General features: G+C 44.4%; 1 protein-coding gene across 5 annotated transcripts in view; it reads left to right on the top strand.

Annotated features, from left to right (window-relative positions):
- Window positions 1–21,620, top strand: part of PDE8A (phosphodiesterase 8A) — a 148,122-nt gene that overhangs the window by 60,605 nt on the left and 65,897 nt on the right. Inside the window, exon 1 of one of the 5 annotated variants that reach the window (XM_083850690.1) lies at window positions 836–3,872. The exons of the other annotated variants lie outside the window; for them this stretch is intronic. Within the exon in view, the coding sequence (XP_083706816.1) occupies window positions 3,858–3,872 (15 nt within the window). The 5' untranslated portion in view covers window positions 836–3,857. Of the gene's footprint in view, window positions 1–835; window positions 3,873–21,620 lie in introns of those variants that run through there. 5 annotated transcript variants of the gene reach the window in all.

Here is a 21,620-nt window from a genome sequence, read left to right as displayed (position 1 = left end):
GGGCTGGAACACAAGACTGAACCAAGAGACAAAGGAAAACAAATAGCTGTGTGAATACCTAGCATTTGCTTGGAATGCAATGATGCAGCTTCAGTGCTGCCTTTAAAAAAAGTTGGTAAATTATTAATGCTTGTAGGAGGAAATGAATATAGTAGTGGTTCTGAAATGTCTGGGTTGCTCTGAAACACCATGGATTTCTGCAGGCTTCTTCCACGGTCCTGTTGAGCAGAAGTTTTTACCCCAGCTATTTGCTCCCGTGTTACATCTCCACCCCGTTCCTCCTGGCCGCAGCAGTGTGGGTGGGCTGAGGGGACTGCTCGTCTCCCTCTGGGCCGCTCAGCAGGGTCTTGCTAGGGAAGGAAATAAAGGTTAGACTGGACAGTCTTTTCTTCCCCCGTTTTCTCTTCTTGTTTCTTGAACCCGCTCAGCAGACGTGAGGTACTTCTCTTCTGAGGGCTCGTGCAGCAAAGGTGACAAGACCCAGCCCTGGAGGTGGCGGTGTCCTGGGCCTCCCTGCACAGGGCGCCTCAGGAGCACCGGGTGACGTGGGGCTGGTGATGCTCCTGGCGAAGTCTTCTGGCCCTTCTCTTTCTCCTGCTGCTGTACTTCATCCCTTCTTGCTGGCAGGGCTAATCCAGCACCACCCATCTGTTTCAGGCATTTGCCATTCAGCTAATGTGTGTGCACCTCCCAGATACTTCACAAATACGTTCTTCTTTCCCAGGTTATGGAGGAAATTGCCCGATAGCTGTGTATTCATGTGGAAAGTGAAGGAAGAAATAAAAGTTCAGCCCTATTAGTTCTGACTGAGGTGAGCCCCATGGTGATGTTCTTTTCTGGGGAATAATTTCCGTGTCCAAGACTAGCACCAGAAAACCTCTTTCTGGAGCAGTGTGCTGACATGCTGCTTGGCAGTTTCCCAGTTTTGCTGGAACATAACCGGAGTGGGAGGCTGATGCTGCAGGAGAAAAAGGTTTGTAGGCAGCCGTTCTTCCTTGCCACTGGAAGGGTCAGTATCTCACAGAGCAGAATCCCTTGTCTGGTGTAGGCCTGCAACAGCACCGGTGTTTGCTGCTGTCCCAGGCTGGACGTGGCTCCGCAGGCCAGGTAGCACCGAGGCCGCAGGCGGCTGTGGTTTCCTTCTGACTGTGACAGGCTTCGGGCTGGTAGAAAAGGCTCCCGTTCTGTTTGAGGTTACCTGCTCCTCTTCATGTGAAGTGTAGGGGTTTATTTGATGTACTGAAAAAATGATGCAGAAGGAAGAATTTCCTGAAATTTATTGTCACATTAGCATATTTTGACTCCCAGATATCCCAGCAGAATAGGAGTTTAAAACATGCTTAGTTTTCGATATTTACAGGAATAAGAGGTGTCTGAAAACATTCTACAAAGGTATTTTTCCATGTCAATAATCCCAAAGAGTTCACAATGCTGTAGCAAAGGGTGGCAGTGATGATTTCAGGCTACCAGTCTGGTGTTTTTTGTTTTTTTGTGTGGTTGGTTTTTTTTTTCTCTGAAGATGTGATGATTGTATCTTTGCCACAACTTCTGTAATTTTTTTGAAAGTTAATTTTCAGAATAAGGCAGGAAAAGGGAATTTGGTATTTAGCTGTTTCTAGCCAGAGTAAATGATGATGAAATGAAAATTGACATTTAACTTTAAATTCCTTAAGGTTCCTGAAGAATCTGGTATATTTTCTACCCAAAAAGAGTGCATCGGAAAGCAACATAGTAAGAGGGGAGATATTTTACCCTTTAAAATTTCTAAGACTCTTTACAAAAAATGAGGCACCATGTCAAAAAATATTCTAGTACTCTATTTGCAGGTATCTCAGTGTAGTTTTATAGTGGAAATTTTATCATTAAATCGGATCTCTTCTGTGAAATGCAAACTAAACTGTAGTAAGAGGTTATATTCTATGGGTTGTTTGATGTAGCACATCACATAAATCCACACCATCCAGTACAAGTGGCATAAGCACAAAGGGAGGGCTTTGGTATACATCCCCCTTCCTTTGTGCTACAGGAGCTCTTCACTGTATTAACCCTTAGATTTATTTTAGGCACTTGGGACAAATTAATTTCATTTGAAATATTCTTTATATCAATCAAAGATGATCTGAAATAAGTTTATTTAGTTTTAGAAAATATAAAGCATTTTTTAGTAAACAAATTTATAATCTGTTTCTTAAAATGGAAACGTGGCTAGATTTCTCTTAAAAGCAAATGAAATCAGACAACACAGAGGAGTAGATTCAGTAAAAATATTGGAGTAGTTAATGGTGTTTTGCATTTTAAAACAGTTTTTACTGAGTCATTTACTATAAACATGGCAAACGAGATGTATTCACTTTAAAGGCCCTTCTATTGTGTTTATCAAATAACTGTTATAGTATTTACAATGCTGTATTGAGTTGGAAAAAATCTGAAGTTGTTTTGTGTATTTTCCCTCAAGGTTAAAGCTTTGAATCATGGGATAATGTGTGATATCTCCAGGGCTTCTTGAAACAGTTCAAGAACATGCACAAAGGACTGTGGTTTGTGCTATATTTGCACAGAATTTAACATCATGTTCCTTTGGCTGAAGAGCAAAGATGAAAATATCAAGGAAAATATCCTTTGCTTTAGCACCAATGTATACATTTTAACAAAAAAAAAAAAAAAAAAAAAAGCTTTAACTGCTTTGCAGGGCGCAAAAGTTAGTCACACACTATTTTTCTCTGTCGTGATTTTTCTTCAAAACTGCCCCATCAGCCTAGCGGGAGGAGTGAAAGGAAATGTGCTCCAAGTAAGAGCCATCCTTTTTTTTCAGTTAGAATTTACTTCTGAAAGAAGTTACCTGTGGTTTGTTTATACCATGGCAAGCTACAGTATTTAAACTTAAAATATTTCTCACATTTAGGAAAGTAATTGTCAAACAAGTATTTTGGTCAGTTAAAAGAAAAGCTGTAGAAAGTTAAAACTTGTTGGTTTGCATTGGTGAAGTGTAACATTCTGGCTTTTTTCAACAGAAAAATCCCAAGAAGAGCTAGGAGGTTCTAGAATGAGAGTCGTGTTCTTGTCTTTGATTAATTATGATTTCTTCTTAACTGCCGGGCAGAGGTTATACAAGCCAGCTTGCGTTTGCATTAGGAAGTGAGTTAACTCGTGCTCCGGAGCTTTACAGCAGCATCTGCCTGCCTAAAGCTGGGTGCATCTGCAGGGGTGAGTGCCCATTCCTCACACTGCACTCCTGCAGGTCAGACACGACACCGTGCACAGACGTGTTTCTGCTCCGTGCTTTTACGGGCAGCTGTAATCCCTCACAAAAAAAAAAAAAACAAAGTTTACATTTGTAAGAAAATACCTTAAGTTCTCGGACCGTGTAATTAGCTGGGGGAAATCATCACAGTTCTTGCGTCCTCTAATATTTTCCTTTGCTCATGCTTACTTCAACGTTTGCTGTCAAGATTAATGCATGTATTATTTTGTAACTCACTGCTGTCTGAGTTATTGTCTCGGAGTGGTTTCTGTCTGTATAAATATGCCAGTTCGAGAGCTCTTGGGTATTCCCATATCCAGATGCCTCACAGTTTTTAACGTATTTCTCCTCAGAGCCACCCACGGAGCCATTGCTCAGGCACACAGGGAATAAACAACTCAGCTGGGGTCACAGAGAAACTCTGTGGTAGACCAAGAACTTGAACCCTGGCTTCCTCAGTTCCCTGACTGCTCTTTTTCCTACTTTTTTAAACTCGCTCTTCTTACGGGGAAAGCCAAATGCGCTTCACTTCATGCTTGTTTAGTCGCTGGGGTGGTGTGTGCGCTGCATATGAGGAAAATTTGCGTGTATCCCATGCCCCTGACGTCTGTGAGAGATGTTTGTGTCACGGGTGAGTGGTCCGGGAGCTGGGTGCGAAGCGGGGCTCAGCACCGAGCGGTCTCACCCTACCTCGGGTCTTGGCTGCGCCCGGGCACCTCCTGCGCTTTTGGAAGTCTGCAGTGTCGGAGGGGGCTTGCATAACGTCCTGCATCGCAGCGAGGGGGGGGGTCGATGCAGTGCACCAGATTTTATCTATATTTCGCTGTCATTCTGGAGTTTGTCGAGAAGCCAGGGGCTGGCAGCCTGTTGAGTGACCAAGGAAGGGATGGAGGAGTCTGTTTGATCTCTCCAAGCATTTGGCCTCCGGACATTTGTAACCCTGCTTCTATCTGGAGTTACATTCTTTCCTGTGCAGAAGCAGTGTGGTATTTTATGACTAGAAAAAAAAAAAAAGGCGAATTCGAACAGCTGTGTTTCTACCCTGTAGAATTTGCTATCTATTTAATCTTTACTCGAGTAAAATACAAAGTGCTGGTTTTGATCTCTTGTCTTTTTAGGAAGTCATCTGCGAGCGTATTTTCAGAGTCTTTATTGTGCGTGTGTGACAGTTTGATATGACTTACTGGTTCTGCGCTTTCTTTATAGCCTTACTTAAATATTGCCTGACTTGTTTTCCAGATATTTTCAAAGGGTTTATGAAAGCTTAATATTTCTGTAGTCTCTGTACATGAGTGATTGCATGCAACCTGTTATGATTCATTCTTCTAGAGGGGTTTTTGAAGTCAGCACATTACAACCTAGTTATGAGTTGCAGCTAGTTCTCCAGCATGCTGCATCACGCTTATTATCTCGCACGTTTTACAGCTCTGCTGTGCACAATCTTTGGTGGTTCCGTTTGGCAGTGGGTTGGTTGTCTGCTTATACTCAGCTTTGTTTTTCTGTTTGATCTGTTTCTTCATCGGTTTATGTTGGTTTTGAATGGTACAACGGTACTCTGAATGATTTGCCCAATCAACACTTTTTCTGGCATGAAATAGAGTGCAGAAAAAAGCCCATGTAGACTTTTGAAGGCAAAACCTCAGCCTTGGAGAACTGTTATTGCTCCATTGACTGCGGTAGAGTAAGTGCAGGTTTAGACGAGCTGCAGCTGTCCCTAGTGAAACATTGTGCGTACCTTTATTAACCTTTGCAGCTTCATTTTTCATCGGTGCCTTCGGAAACAAGCAAAACGTGCTAGTGAAATGGCAGTCTGGTTAACAACTAGAAGGTTGCCGGAGAAAGACAACAGACTGAGCTTCCAGACTGACTGCATTTCTTCATGACGGTGATGAATTTTGCTCAGGCTGTTTCCCATTGCTTTGGCTTTCTGTGGTCACTCCATTAAAATAAGCATCAAATTGGACGGCATCTGCCAAATGCAACAACACTTCAGTGTTAGAAATTGGAAATAAGGGACTAGTTTTACACTGAAGTTAACACTGAAGCTGTTAACCTACATCCTTTCTTTCCCTATTAATATGGTCAGCTTCAAGGCTGGCAACACTGATTTGTGCAGGAGGTGGCTGTCTCATGCGATGTCTAAGGCTGTGCTATTTCCATCTCAGTGAAAAAACATAGCACAGTTATGCCAATTGAGAAATACACAAGATGCACATCTTTGAGTTGTTTGCAATAGTAAAACTACTTCCACGCACAATTTCTTCTTGTAACTGTGTGACTGCATTAGTGATTGCCTTCACAGAGTATTTTCTGTTTTTTCTTTTGTAGCTGCTTGTTTGCTCTCACGTAAAGTAGAACTCCCTCTTGGATTCAATCCATTTGTCTTCAGGAAACTCCTGGGGCATTTGGGTTATTTGTTCCAACCTTTTCTTCCCTGCGTATTTTGAAATTATGCTCGAGAAACAAACAACAAGATGTGATTCTTGTCTTGAAGAGTTTAGAAGTTAATGTAGGGCGGCAAAATCAAGCCATGAAGAAGTGTGTCAAGATTAGAGTATTGGTGGTTAATGAGTAAAAAGCGAAAAGAAAAAAGATGGTCCTGGATAAACAGACCAGCTGATGAGGTTAGGAGAAAAAGGTTGCTGAAGAGAAGTGAGAAGCTGTTCTGGGTGTAAGCGAAAGATGCAACGCTGAGAAAATAATAGCAGGGACAATGATAAGGGAGGAGTTGGAGGGAGCAAAGATGTAGTTGGTGTGGAAAACATACAGAGTATTGTAACTGAGGAAGAAGCTTTTTGAGTTTGCAGTAATAACAGGAAACCACTGGAGAAATTCAGAGGAGATTTTAGCAGTTCACTTCAGGGCGGAGTGGAGAAGAGTCAGGAGGCAGGGAAGCCGGACAAAGAAAAGCAAGGACAGTCAAGATGGCCAACCAGTGACAACGTCTCAGCAGTCAGCAAGTGCAGAGCTTGAAGCTGCTGAAGAGAGAGAGGACAGATTTAGACACTGAATTTGTGCTGTCTAGTTTTGCAATTTAGACACTGAATTTGTGCTGTCTAGTTTTGCAAGTTGATTGTAAAGCTGATGTTGTAAACACCTGTAAGTTTTTATTTTATCTTCAGGACAAAACAGTTTTAAAGCAGGGCCTTCCTGCCTTTAAACAAACAAACAAACAAAACCACACTGATTTAGACTTTTTTTTTTTTTTTTTTTTAATTAGAGAACCGTCTCTGTTGTTTGCTTCCTTTATGGGTTGTGGAATAGGTCCGAAGTATGTAGTATGTAGTCCTAGGTTTGAGATTCAAATGGGCAGCCTAGAAACTTGGCAGTGCTGTGCATTGTTTCACCAAACCAAGTACAGAAACCAACGCAGGTTTCTTATCCTGCTGGCCAGAGGAGCTGGGATGTTTCCTGAAGGTGAAACACTTCAGAGGGAGGAAAGCATGCCAACTGCGACAGTGAATGTCAGGAGCTGGAAGCATAAAGATCATGTTGGGGAAAAAGAAATAGTGCATTGCAATAACAGTGAATTGCAATTCTTTGGAAAATGTTTAGACAGATGTCTTCAGAATGGAGGTAGGATGGGGAGATGTCATGGTTCAAATGATTGTACATTTGCTATGTATTCCCAGAAAAAGGAGAGGGGGCTGAATTAAACAAATATATGAGACAAATGCATTTTGAAGGGTATCTTGAGTTCAGTAACCTTACACGACCCAGAAAAAAAGAGTTTCTTCTGAATTCTGCATTGCTGAGAAAGACGGTCTGCTTGGAGTCCATAAGAAGTCAATGCCAACAGGACTGGACCTACTGGAACATTTCCATAGTTTGCTGTGCTAACTTCACAAGGTTAATTTTGGGAACTCAGCATATTCTGGGGACATGACACGTTCTTCTGAAGTACAGAGCACCTCAGAGCCCTCGCTATCTTCAGTTGCATGGTCAGCACTTCTGAAGCACAAAGAGCACCCAAAACTTTAAAGTACAATAAATAGTGAAAATGTTTGACCTGGGATTTTTCCTCCAAGTGTCAGGCTGTTTCCCAGAACTCAGGAGAGTGTTATTACTTAAGTTGTTTAAATACAATTTAAGCAAACCTATTGCTTCTTAACACTGTTTTTTGACCTTGACTGGATGTAATCTTCCGTAGGAGAGCGGGAAAAAAAGGATATGAATTTTGGTTAGTTTACTCCTCCGTTTTATTTCTGTACATAACCCTGTGAACGGATCTGATTATCTTATTATTGATGTTCCTCTGCTAGAAAGTTATGTGAGAGTCTAAAGCTTCTGTGAATGAGCATGGATACACTAGGGTAATATCTAAATTTGTAATATTTAGATTTTGAGATTGAGACATGACGCTTAAACCCAAAGGTCTCTGTCTCCATCTGTTGGAATGAGAAGGGCATAGCCCCAATGGCTGCTTGTTTGAAGAACCATCACAGTGAAACTGTTAACTTCATTTTAGCTGTGTCTTCATCCACTACTTTCAGTCTAACCCACACTAGCAACAGCAGTGACTTGGTGTTCTGCTTGTGCCATGGGGGCAGAAAATTTGTCTTCACTGGAAAACAACAATTATGGCAAGACTTTTTCAGGTGCTCAAACATCTATTCTGCTTCCTTAAAGACAGGCTGGAGTACTGAAAAATGTGTGCGACTTAAATCACTTAGGATCCAGTCTAGCTCCTTTTGGAAGCAGAGGGAACACAGTCTGACCTCAGTAAGAAACAGAACTGGGCCTTAGAAACAGTTGACGTTCTGTCCTGCTTGGACCAAACTACACAAACTGCATGCTAGACATCCCTGCCAGGGGCTTGAGTGCAGGGAGGTGCATAAGCCCCCTGGGAGCTCCATTTCAGAAGTTGGTTCTTCACATTTCTCCTCCCGGGGGCTCTTTTGCTCTCTGCCCCTACAGTTCTTTCACCAGGGAGTTCTCAGCCTTCACCTCTCCTCACCTGCAAGGAGTTACCCTGCGGACACCACAAGAGCTGGCAGGAATTGGGCAACCTCTCCACAATGCCTGCACGGCCCCGTGCCTGCTCCGGGGAGGTGTTCCACCTCCAGACTTGCACTGCTGCTTCAGGGAGGACATTGCATGCTGCACTGGTGTAACAGGGAGTTTCCTGGGTCTGTCTGTTGGAACCTTACTCTGTGATTTGGATGAAATGTATTTACAAATGTTGACAGAGTAGGTCATAATATTCTTCCACTCATATGACAAAGGGAGAATACTATTTATAAATGTTGGGACAGGTTCTTCTCTTCCAGTGATAGTGATAGTTACATCCATGTAAAAGGCAAAGAAAATGATTTTTTTTCAGTTGTCAGATATCTTTATATTACATCAGGGAATTCAAAACTGTCCAGTGATAAAAGGATTTCAGTAAATGTATGAAATCAAACATGAGGAATTAAGGGACAGGTTTTGACAGGTTCCCAAAATGCATATGGACACCAACTAGGATTTTCAGTGGTACTCATTTAATGCGTGTGTGACTTGCTTGGATGCTTCAGGAAATTGAATCGCCTCTCTGGTCATTATGTGCTTAAAGACCTATAAAGATCTTCCCCGTATTTGTTCAGTAAGAAAACTTCAGCCTAGTAATCATTTGATTATGAACCTACCTTGAAATCACTTGTGTTTGTTTGTCATCTAATTCAGTAGGGATCTGCAAATTTCAGAGGTTAGTAGGCTAACCCCACTTTCTTCTGTTATCTTTTGCTAAGTCTCCTTCCCTTCTGTAGGAGAGGTTGCTGCTGCATGGCAGCAGGCGTGCTGAGGCTCCTGGCAGGCGAAGCGGCAATTCCAGATGGTAACTTGCTCGTTGCTAGAGACCCTGGCTCCCCCGAATTGCCCTGGTTGTGCTCGGCAGAGGAGTTCTGCAGGGCTAGCACAGCGGCAGCCTTTGCAGACTGTTTGGTCATTTCTTATTCCTATCTGTAATGGGTCTGGTAGGGATCTTCATCCCTTGGGATTCATGTTTCTTTTGAGTTAGTAGTATGTAGAAGGTTGGAAAAGGAAAGGTTGGATGTGATGCGTAGGGACATGGTTCAGTGGGTGACATTGGTGGTAGGGGGATGCTTAGACCAGATGATCTTGGAGGGCTTTTCCAACCTTGATGATTCTAGGATTCTGTGATATTTTTAGCAGTAGAACTGAGTTCTGCTTGGACCGGTGAGGATTTGGTATGCTTGCGTAGAGCTGCAGACTTTCTCTGTGTCCCTTGTCCTTCCAATCAGCATCTAAAGAGGTCAGGGCTCTAGGAGCAAGGAGCATTGCTCTGACTTTGTGTCTGTGCCTTGTCTTGGTCTTGCCAACTGCTGGCAAAGGGTCTGTCATTTGAAATATTGAAAGTGGTCAGTACTGTCTTAAACAGTTCCATAGCACTTTTCATTTCTTTGTCGTGTGATATTGTAAGCCACTTGTCCTATCTTGGGCGGTGTTTTAGAGTTCTTGCATCAGAATTTACCTGAGGGTTGATTTATTTTAGCTTTTCATGGATACAAGAGTACATTTGGCTTTGGAAAGGACAATGTTCCTTTGACAAATACGTTTGACAGGTATTTGGAACTTCCTGGTTTTAATGTAGTGCTCATTAAGTTAATTAGCCATCTGCCTTTGGTTAAGCCACTCAGTAAATATAAGCTCATATCACTTCCAGGGGAGGTTTTATTTCTGTTAGTGAATGGACTCTAGGCTTTCGACTTCCTAACAGGTTATTAAAGAATAGCAGGCCTACCTTAAATACATGGTTTTCGTGTTGCTCTCAGTAGAAGTCTCTCATTGCTGCTTGAGATGTTGAATGGGCAGCGGGGAGGTCCTAAGACCGTTCTCTGGTTTGACAGTAGCGCAATTGGTGGAACAGCGTTGGCAATACTGGTTGTAAGAGTGCTGTGGATTCACAGACCTGTACATTCATCCACACAAATATACACTCTGACAGTGTAATATATATATTAAAAAAAAAAAAAAGGCTAGGAACAAGGTTGTCAAAGGAAGTTTTGAGATGGCAGGTTTAAAACGAAGACATTTTTTCATGCACTGCATGAAGCTAGAACTCAGTTTCAGAAGATGCTGCAGATGACCAAATTTTACATAGATCCAAGAACTGAATACAGGAGTCGGCAAAAGGAAAATTCATCTGTACTGTCACAGAGATGTGCAGCTCGTGTTGTGCTGGGGGAACCCCTCAAGCCACAGGCTTGTGGGACGAGCCTCTACCTGCAGGAAGCAGAGACTGGCCATGCACCCAAGCCATGCACCTTGATCCCTCACTGCTGGAGTGGAGATGCTGGCCTGGGTGAGCCTGTCGTGTGGCGTGCCAGTGCCTTTTCTTTTAGCAGTGCTGCATGGTGGTGGTCCCTCTTCGGGCCGAGGTGTTGCTCTGAAGCAGGAGTGGGGTCTGGGAGCAGAGAGCCCACTGCCGAGCTCTGCCCTCGGGGCACAGCGGTGGGTGCAGACCAGGCTGCCTTCGCTGCAGGCTTCACCTGCTGGGAAGCTGCCGCTGCGCTGCTTTGGAGGAGGAGATGCCTCTCCTGGGCGGCTTTACTAAAGCTTGGTGGTATTTTTATTCCTCATATAGATTTCAAAACAAACCAGAGTTGTTGTTGCTTAGCTACTGCTCTGGAGTGATGGGCTCTCACCATGTTGCAGCTCAAATCTTAATGTTGCATTTTTTGCTTGTTACAGTCTATTTTTGCTGGCCGACGTTTTATGCAGACACTTCTGGCGCTTTTTGATCAGCAGGAGTGGGAGGGCTGCATGCTGCTGGTTTGAAGCGATAGAAAGGAGGCTGGCTTGGGAGGGTCTGAGAAAGGTCCCGCATCAGGAACCTCGCAGTAATACAAATGTGAGTTTGCTGTAGGTTCAGGGATGATAATTCTCTGTTGAAACTCCCTGCTTGGGGTGTCTGTATTCTTGTCATTACTGCTTGACTGTTAAGAATAGATTCATTTTGGATGGGGATAAACACCAGAAAGCAGAATATCTGACTCCCATCTTCAAGACTTCTTGAATGAGAAGCTGTAAATCGGCATTTTGGAGTCATGATGCTGCTTACTGCAGAGCGCAGCAAAACGGAGCTAGCTCAGACGTTTATGCAGTCAGAAATGAACATGAAAAAATCTCTAGATTATTTCCGTTGAAGGAAACAAAGCCTGCTTAATGCCCACAGCCTGTACTTTTACGCTTTGTATGCAGCACTGAGGCATAAAGGAAGAGAAGAGGTTCTTTAATGGAGAGTATCATTGGAGAGAGAAATCTCCATGTGCACAGAGTGTGGATTCTGTTTGCTTCTCAGCCACTGCTTGAGAGTTGTACCAAAAGGAGGATAATGCTTAGCTGAGCAGTGTTAGGTTTTGGATACTCTGACCTCGAGGAAGAGCTTTTCAGGGCTTCTGCAAGCAGAGCCTGCAGGCATATGTCCTTTGGCCACCAAGCTGTACCTCTGTGCCTCCTGCTCTCTTTGTTCATGGTGTCCCAAGCAGCACTCAGCCATATTTGCAGAATTAGTCTGATGGTCTTAAACACAGCCCCTTTCCTCTGCTAGGTGCAGCTGACATATTTCTGTCAACCCTGACAATGCTTAATTTACAGCCTTTAGCCACAAAGCCACTTTCTGGCATTGCTAGAGAAATCAGAGTCTGTTCCCATAAAGCTTGTTACTTGACAGCATTTATGCTGCATGAATAATATGGTAGTAGCAGCAATTTGCAATTAGCTGTTTGAGCTCTGCCTATCTCTGCATGTCCCTGCCACGTGCCCCACAGGGTGCGTGGCTGGCTGGCTGACCTGCTTCCCTTTAAAATTTTCTTTCTTTATAAAGTGTTCTTTTTGAGCTCGCAGGGGGAACTGTGTGACTCGGGTAACTAAATGGTTGAATGAAGGCTGCAGAGTTTAGATCATCGCTTTGGATCCGGCTGAGCTGCAAAGCCATCTCCTGGCCCATGTGTCAGCCCGTGGTCCCCGAGCAGCCCCTGGGAGGCAGGTTGCCCACCTGCGGGTAAGCCTCTGCAGGGAGGGCCGTGGCCCAGCACGGGGACATGCAGGAACAAGGACAGCTCCCCCTCATCCACGGAGCTGGTCCCTCCTGGCAGGGGTTGAGGTGTTTTGCCAGGGCTGTGCTGCCAAGCGCTGGTTGTACTTGACAAAAAAAGCCAGCCTCTGGTCAGGAAGTGTACCTGAGGTTCCCCGCTCCCTCTCAGGGTATGGAAGGTATCTGGCTCCTGCCTTCAGGGCATCTGCACCAGCACACAGAGGAGCGTGACATTATCGGAACCCGTTTGAAGTGCTGTAATAATCTATATATAATCTGGTTTGTCCCCTTTGAGTCTGCTTTCGCACATCAAAAGCGGCCTGGCAGGCTAGATGAGCTGGTAACTCTGTCTGGAAGGCAGGATAGTTGAACGGCTTCCAGGAACGAGGGACCCCAGGCCGCAGCGGGAAGAGAGGAAGAAGGTGGGCATCAGGCGCTTCCAATTCCTGCCTCCCGCGCCGGAGCAGCACCAGCACTTCTCCCTTCCCCCAGCTGAAGCCTAGGGTTCAGTGAATCAGAGCTATAGAGCAGAATTGAGCCACAGCCAAGGAGAGGCTCTGGCTCCAATCCACCAGCTAAAAATGAGCAAAGCTTTTGAGCCTGACTGGAATCTCTCACAAAAACAAACAAACAAACAAAAATCCTTCTTCAAATCCTCGTTTCATTTTTCGCCCCCCTCTTATTTTGGTAAAATTGTTCATTGCGTTTTCATCTGTTTTCCAGATTTTTTGTTTCCCCTTCCTAATTATTTCTATAAATGTATCTCTGTACGTATATGCGTTCTAGATGTTTTCAGTCAGTCGTGGAAAGTGTTCCTTTCTGTGGTGTTTTCATTGAGACAATCAGGGGCAAAGTTCTTGTGGCAGTGCCAGGTCTAATACCACAGGAAGAGCTGTGTCCGCTGGAAATACCACAGAGAGTACAGAACCCGCAGTATTTTCTAAAAACACAAACTGGTTTTGAAAGCAAGTTCAATACTGCAAAGTCAGCTCAGATTATTATTTTGTCTTGAATTGTTTATTCGGCTTCGTGTTGTTTTTTAAAGGGGTGCTGAGGAACATTGCTTACGTTAAATCTGGTTTTGCCACCGTGCCCTTCCAGTTAGAAGTGCAGCTGTAAAGTAATGGAAATGTCAGGATTGCATCATTTCTAGTCCTTCAGAGATGCGCAGCTCGGTCAGCAGTCAGGGAGCTGCTCCACCTTGGGTTTTGGTTGGCGCTGTGTCTTTTTGGGTTTTGCAGGCTTTATACTCCGGCAGCATTCAGTAATGCCGCTGTGGCCCTGATTTCCCTCGAGTTGTATCTGTGAATGAGTCCCACCGAGATCAAGTGTGCTACCCAGTGCACGAGTGTTTGCGGGATCAAGGGCCCCAGTGTGTAAAGAACATATCACGAGTAAATAACCTTACGGGGAGCAGGTGAAGGGAGCAAATCTCTGCCATTAGAATGAACTCAGTTCCAGCCGGTCTTTGGCATAGCATGGGAACACTCTTATTTTCCTCCTCTACTTTGAGAAGTAGTTTGGGAAACACTGATTTGATCTTTTTGTTTCTCAGGTCTAGTCAAGACCACAAGCAAACTATTAATAAACCGTTTCTTCCCAAAAGTCTATATCACAAGAGAAGATTTAAAAATCCGCAAAGAATTTGGAATACCCAGGGAAGCCAGCGGTGAATACTGAAGTTTGGAAATACATCATCATGTTTATGGAACGGCTTTCTTCTGCAGCAAGAACAGCCAACTCAATGTATTATTAAGTAAATGATTTCCCAGTGACAATGAGTTAATAGCGGTTGTTGTGCAGAGGATAACAGATGGCCCCTGGAGTGAAAATACTCCTGGGTCTCGGCTGACATTGTAAGCCGTACGAACACAGCACCAGTGGGTTGTGAATGGTACAAAGCCAGGAGTCGGAGCCTTCTCTTGGGATGATGTTTGTTGTTGCAATGTGAACCTTGCAACTGTACGCCTAGACTCTAGCTTAGGGAGGTGACTTCAGCTGCCGAGTGTTAGATGTCAATTTACAAGTCTTTACTGCTTTCACCAGGGCTAGATTTTCTTGTTGCTTAGTTATATCCCATGTTAACTCTGGTTTTCAGGTATCACTGGGTGTAGGATCATGGTGTTAGTGCTGCTCAGCATGCTAAGAAGCCTTCTTGTGTAGCCTGGAACAATTTTTTTAAAGGCCTAATACTGTGCTTTAAGGAGCTATTGTCCTCAGTCATTAAAAAATGAAAAAGAAGGAAAATGTTAGGTAGTTTATTGTATACTGTTTCCAAGGCATTGCTGGTCTGAGGGGAGAACCTAGTAGCTTTGCAGAAAAAAGCTAATGCGTAAACACCATGAGTGTCAGCAAACTGCCAGGGAAATCTGGGTGCAGCTCCCTGGCCAGGACATTTCTGCAGAGATATATAATCCTGTTCCTCTTTGTCTTTAATGCGTCAGCATGGTTCACTCAGGAATTTGTGGTGCCGCTGGCTCTCTGGGTTTTGTGACAGATCCCTAGCTCTCTCCGGGAGTCACTGTGACGGATCCCTTATGAACATGAAGTCGTATCAACAGGGCAGTGTCATCTTGTGGGAGCTGCACCTGAAGCCATGCAGGTTTCCAAGGGCTCCTGCTGTTACGGTGGCTGTTTTGGGGTCTGAGATGACTGAGGTCCGTAGTCTCTCCCGAACTTAGGTGAGCCCAGCCCTGCTGTTTGTGTGGCAGGGCTGTTCTTACCAACCATATCTGCTGCTTTCCTGCTTGCTTGTCCTTGAAGGAAGGGTCTTTTTTTCTTTCTAATATCAAGTTAAAATCCTGTTTAGCTGCCATATATTTTCTCAGTACTTTCTTTCCCAGTCACTGATTAGCAAGATGTGTGTACATGCAGATTCTTCTTTTCTAATTAGCTTACTCCTAATGCCCAGTTGGTTCACTGTCATAATCCAGTTTTATGTGGCCTCACAATCCTCTTGTGCCTCTTTCTAAGTGATACAACGCAGTCAGCTCCAGACAAAACCCTACAGACAATTCTGTTTCTAAAAATGCACTTATTACAGGTTTGAAGTTGACACATGTCAGCACTAAGCAAAGCCCTCATCTTTTCCCAGCCCACAGTAAATATGACACTCCTCATTCAAGCCAGCTCAATCCATCCCTCTGAGAGTCTGGGAAAACAGGCCTTGCAGGGAGCCCAGAGGTCAACAAAACAGGCTCTGTTGGACAAATTAAATAGCAGAGCAGAAGTTTTCAGAATCTATATGGTTTAGCAACAGATCACATACAGTAGACAGCAGGAGTCGGAATATGTGCTGTAAATGAGGCATTTTGTGTGCAGTTTTCTTCAGGTCCCCTAGATGTTTAGTAATTTATTGCCTTGTAGAATTTTCTAAATAAACCCTTAAAAATGAGGTAAAGGTAACTAAATCAAAAGCAAGATAACACACAGCCATGTATGGGAGTCACGGATAGCGAACGCAACCCTGGAAGGCCAGCTCGCATCTTAGTCTTCATGTTGTTTATATGCTATGTGCCATTTTCTGCCAAAGTAAAGATTCCTATCGTCCTGGTGGCTTTCTTGGATGCCCAGTAGGGCAGATGCCTTGTACATATGGAGGAAACTGGAAAAATCTGTGTTCTGCCGTGTCCGAGTGTCCTGTTTCCCTAAGAGAGATGTCTGTGGAGTCAAATCTTTCAGGGTTTTAGTATTGTCTCCAGGTTGTCTGCTTCTGTGTGCTTTTGGAAAGGACTGGTCTTCCCAGCGTTGGTCCCTCTGCTTCATACTCCCAGGGCTCCTTACAAGAAGTCCTCTCTTTCAAGGGGAAGTTCAGGTTTGTTTATTTGTTGTTTCCCAGTGTGAACGAGTCAAACGGAGTTGATAATACATAGGCAGGGGGAGGGGAAGGGAGAAATCTGTGCTATCGAACGTACTGTTTGACACTGCCGGCACCTAGGATGGCAAGTCGGTCCGGACACTGGTCACAGTAGGGTTAGACAAGGTGTGAAGGGATTCAAAGTCTGTGCTGCTCAGTATGGTCAGTGGGGTTTGCAGCACTAAAGGATTTTGCAAGTGGTTCCAAGGTCCGGGGATGTTTGAGCTCCTGGCTTGCCTTGCAGTTGTGTCAGACTCCTCCCTTTGCTCCCCTGGCCTGGCAACGTGGACTTTGCTTCAGTTACGGCTGGGTTAAAAAGGAACCAGTCCAAAGCTTTTTTTTCCTTTTTTTTTTTTTTTTTTTTTTCCTCCACTGCACCAATTTGTGATCCATTACCTAGTGCTTTCCCATTCTGAGCTGGGCTCTGGACCTTATTGCTCAGTCTCAGAGCCATGCCCTACATCTTATGACTCTGCTTCCTGTCTTGCTTGTGCCTTTTTTTTTCTGGAAATTTATGACCATTTGCATTGTGATAACTGCAATGCAAAACTTCCTTGCTAGCAGGAAAGGTGTTTGCTGCCGTGTGCATGCATTTGCACTGAATGCGGTGTGCCAGTGAAATGTAGAAGCATGTTAAAAAAAATGTCTTTCAAAGTAAAATTCAGTAGCAAATTTTGTCTTACTTCATGCTCATTAAAAATAATCTAGCAGTCAATTAAAAGCTTTGCCAAACAATAACGTAGTAATCTTTGTAAAAGTGTAACATGGTGTTCAAGCTACATTTTGCCAGAAACCATTAGTTGGAGACATGTTCATGGCCAAAAAAAGGGAAGAGTTGTGACCGGTGAAGCTTCCCTTGCACCCCATAGACTGTGCTTTGTTCCTTGCACTGGAAGAGAAGGAATTATGTTCTTCTCTAAATGAGGTTTTAGCCTTAAACTGTAAAACCTGCTTTTTTTCCTGAAGGGACTTGCCATTAGGATGGTACGCTGCTTCGGGCCAGGGAGAGTCCCTTGTAAAGTAAGACACGAGAGACTGGGGCAGGCAGAAGGAGCGGCACCGCTGACACCTGTGCCTGAAAGCCGCTTTCCTCTCTGCCAGAAGGGAAGGTGTGAACTGGTTGCGGGAGTTTGTAGGCAGTCATTTTTCGGAGGGGAACAAAAGAACGAGTCAGCCCAAGTAGCTGGGGTGTTGAGGTGGATTGACGAGCTAAGAGAAGGAGCTCTCATCCGCGTGGTTGGAGCCGCAGTGGGCCCATTACCGAGACTTTCGTTTCTGCAGCTGGAGGGGGCAGGAGGAGGTGTCAGGGCTCTGGAGGGGGTGCAGGACTGCTGGGACTGCGGGGCTGAAAGCGACCCGCAGAGACGCTGTGCGAACACCAGGCCCCGCCGAGCTGCATGAGGCTCCAGCTGAGGCAAGGCGAGGAACGGGAAGGTTCCTCTCCTAGCTGCCCATGGTGTAAGCGGCACGGGGCCGTGGGGTATCCCCCTTTACTTGTGCTTGACAAATGAAGGAGAACATTTACACTGCTTTGTTGTATCGGCATGTTCATTCCATGGTGTAACAAGGTTTTGGTAGTTTTGTGCTGTGCACAAGTATATGCCTTCAGTCTGATAACACAGCGTGATAAGGTTAATATGATAATATTAATGTACTTACAGCAAAAGAAATAGCATTGATGGGTGTTCTCACCCAATAGATTCCTTCTCAACTGCTCTACAGCTACTGAACCAGCTTGACAGCTACCAGAAAAGAACATGAGGATGGGAGAAGTGAACAGACAAGTTTTATAACTACATCTTTTGAAGACTTTAAACTGCCACATCCCTGACTGGACTTCTACTGACTAAAAGTTGCATACATTTTCACATTGGGAAGTCCTTGAAAATTGTTTTCTCTCCTACTTTGCTGCCAAAACCCAGCACAACTTCTCTTCCAAAAGCTGACAATATTACAAATGCCTGAAATTGGGAAGGGCAGCGGCAGGACTTTATGCAGGGGATATGTTCAGAGTGGGCTGCTGTAGCTGAGGGGTAACGAGCAGGTTACTCTAACGAGCAGGTTACTCTAACGAGCAGGTTACTTTGTACAATCTCGATTGAAGGTGGTTACTACAGTTTTGAAAGCTGGGTGCTCCTAAGCCTGCAGTTCAGTCGGCGCTTTGAATGAAATAGTAAGAGGGAGTAAGATAAGACTCCCACGTGGTGTTAACTCCAGGATGGATAAGGTGATCTCGAAGAAGGACTTAAGCATTAATTACGTTTTTTACCCAGGAGTACTTCAGGCAGGTTTATATAGGTGCTGAATTATCCCATGCTCACTGGGCTTACTGACTGCGCTGAAGACAGTGGGAGTCTGTTTTAGCTCTAAAGGGCATTTGGGTGCCTTTATGTGAAGTTTGCAAGCTGAACTTTGGGCTTCACAGAACTTGTAAACAGAAAAAAATGAAATCTTTTTTTAACTGAATTTTACTGATGCCGAATTCATTGGTTTCTGTGGAATCTTTAATTCTGATGAATTTTCTCTTTAGCCATGGCAGTGTTAAGGCAGGTTAGCTGAGCTGAGCAGATGTAAAGCAAGGCTGCATCAGCAGCACGCAGGCAGGGAGCCCGAGGTCCCCAAGGATTGCCTCGCCATGCCAGAGCAGATCTTGCAGGCTGTCATGGAGTGTGCAGTGTCATGTGTGACAAGCAGCAAAATGGAGAGTCACACTGCCTGGCCAGCTAAGGAAGTAAGCACTGAATTTACCTCCCCTTTGTACATGAGCTGTAGGATTGTTACCTGAGGCTCTCAAAACGGGAGGCACCCTGAGCTGGAGGCCGTGCATGGCTGTGCAGCCTGCCCTCTCCTTTTCTTTGGGGTGAGCTCTGTGCGCTGCTGAGCAGTTGCTTTTTTTTTTCAAAACCCTAAATTCACATGCTGACTTTTGAGATTACTTTTCAGTCAGGGCATGGTTGTAATTATTTTTAAAGTATTAAAGGCCTAAAGAGCCAAAGTCAATATTTTTTTATGACCTGTTTAATGCCAAACATAAAACCTGAAGATTTGAATCCCCAATCATTTTTGCATTTTTCTGCTTTGGAGCTGGGGATGGCAGATTTAAAAAGTTGAAATTCAAGTATAACACATTTTGGTTTTGATATCCTGACTTACTCTATTTTTGTTTAATGCATTTTATTGGATTAACATTTTTTTTTTCCCTACGACTTGCTCACTATTCCACTGGCTCGTAGAGCAGTGGATTAAGGACAAAATGAGCAGATCGGCAGAGGGGCCTTGAACAAACATGGTTTTGGCCTTTTCTGTGTTCTGGGGACATAGACAATTACTGGAGTAGGAGGGATGACCTGGGTCGTGGAGGTCACTCCTCTGCTATTATGGTCAGCCACAGCATTAAATGTCTTTCATAAATGCATCCTGTACCATCTCAAAGCTAATTACTTTTCAGCCTTTCCCTGTTCTATTAGAAGGCTCTTCCAGATCCTTCCTCTTCTGAAGGTTTCTAATCCTCCTTTCTTCGAGCCTAAACCTACTCATGGTGAGTTGATACCTATTTCTTCTTGTGCTAAGGTTTTACTTTGGCATCAGTTGTTCTTTTCCCTCCTGCTGTTTTTCTGCCCCAGCGTTTTGATAGAGAGCAGCCATGTATCCTTTCTGCCTTCAGTCTGTAAACTTGTTCACAGGCTTACACAGTGGAAGCTGGAAAACGGCAGGGAGGAAGGACACTTCACATCAGAAATCCAGATCGTTCTGTCATTGGATATTCTTTGGGCTTATTCACTGTTCTGAAAAGCTTGCCAGTGTTGCTGATGGATGCGGTGTCAGAAGCAGCCATGCTAGACCCAGTTAACTGTGTCTGTCCCTGGTCCGCTGGAAGCACTGCCTTCCACTATGGCCAGTATTATTTCCTTGTACTGCACCCTGCTTGTCTCCATTGTTTGCTCCATGTGTTACATTTGCTCTGTAAGATGCTGCCCATCATTTTGTTGTGTTGATATAGCACAACCACATCCCAGTCTATGAAGAGGGCTCTTGGATATTTGGGCAGTACAAATAAACATGAGTAGTGGAGCCGATGGAAGAGCAAAGCTGCAGAGGCACTTGAGGCTTTCCTATTGCACAAACAGCAGTAAGGATTGTTAGAAGGAGCCAAACCCTGCAAAGAGAGGCTTGGTTTAGGTCTCCTCATCTAAGACTGTGATCGTTACACCACTTGGTAAGTGCTGGTTAGGTGCCGCTGACTGCGGAGGCACCGGGGGACTTTGTGCATCGCATAAACAGCGGTGCCTGCTGTGTGCCAACTGCAGTGCCCAGCAGGGCATGGAAGATCCCCAGGGCTGCTACGCGGTGTGCATAACACACGGCCTGTGAACAACCTCCAGGACCAGCAGGCATGTCCGCGGCACTGAGCATCTATGTTTAAATTAAAATGTCTGTGGATCTTAAAGGTTCTGTTTCTGGACATTTTTGTTAGTGTATCAGCATCCTCATTTTCTTACTTAAAACAGTAAATATATTTTGAGAATTGTAGTGAAGCTTGATATTTGAGGAGAGGAATAAACAGGGAGAGTGGGTTAAAAGCTCTAAAACGAAGTGAATGAAACTGGCCTAGATATCCTTTGTGCTTTCCTTAAAGTGTTTTGTACTATTAGTACATTTTTTTTCCTGAATCTGTGTTGTCTATCATGTAAAGTTTTGACTGAGCAAGTCTTACATCTCATGCAGCAGGGCTGTTCGTAGGAATAAAGGGCACAGGTATAAGGAGGGATCAAGGCCTGTGTCTCATGGACTGCAGGGTCACTGATGTAGAGGCCAAATTTCTGATGTTTACGTGTAATATCAACATTTAATGTTACAATGATGATTAATAATCACGGCCATCTCATGCATGTCCTCCTCGTATTATACTCCCTGTAAGATTTTATACTAGCCAGTTTTCTTTGGACATCGCGCTTGCCAATTACTAGCGTATGAACGATAAAAATCTGTGATTCGGGTATGATAATGCGTAGCAGGCTTTGTCCCCCACCTTCTCCCCTCGACACGAACCGCTGTTCAGCCGGGCAGCTCTCCGGGCCGCAGACTCCATTGATTTATTTTGTGCAGGCTCTTTGTAGCGGGCTGCGTCGTTGCTATGGCAAGGGGAAAACACAAACACTATAAATGAGTAATGGCGATAAGGAATTGTTAGCTGGCAACAGGGATGATGCGGCTTGACCCTTTGTGAGATTTCTTTATTGTCTGAGGACAAACAAAGAAAAGAAAGGGATGGATTTCATCTGTCACAGGAACAATGTCCAAGTGGAGAATATGTTGAATTGGGAAGGGATGCATTAACCCTAGGGCAGCCTTAGGCCTTTGTTACCTGTGACAACACTCTGGGGCCCAAGAAGATGTCTACAAGATGTTGGAATGAAGACTTGATTGCTGTTGGTCTGCCCTGGAGTGTGATCTGCTCTGGCCCACAACTGTTCCTGTAGAAATTA

The sequence above is a fragment of the Anser anser genome (genome assembly GCF_964211835.1).
Source record: "Anser anser genome assembly, chromosome: 10".
Classification (NCBI taxonomy): domain Eukaryota; kingdom Metazoa; phylum Chordata; class Aves; order Anseriformes; family Anatidae; genus Anser; species Anser anser.
Note: the sequence above shows the minus strand (reverse complement) of the source record. Positions and strands in the feature narration are given on the sequence as shown.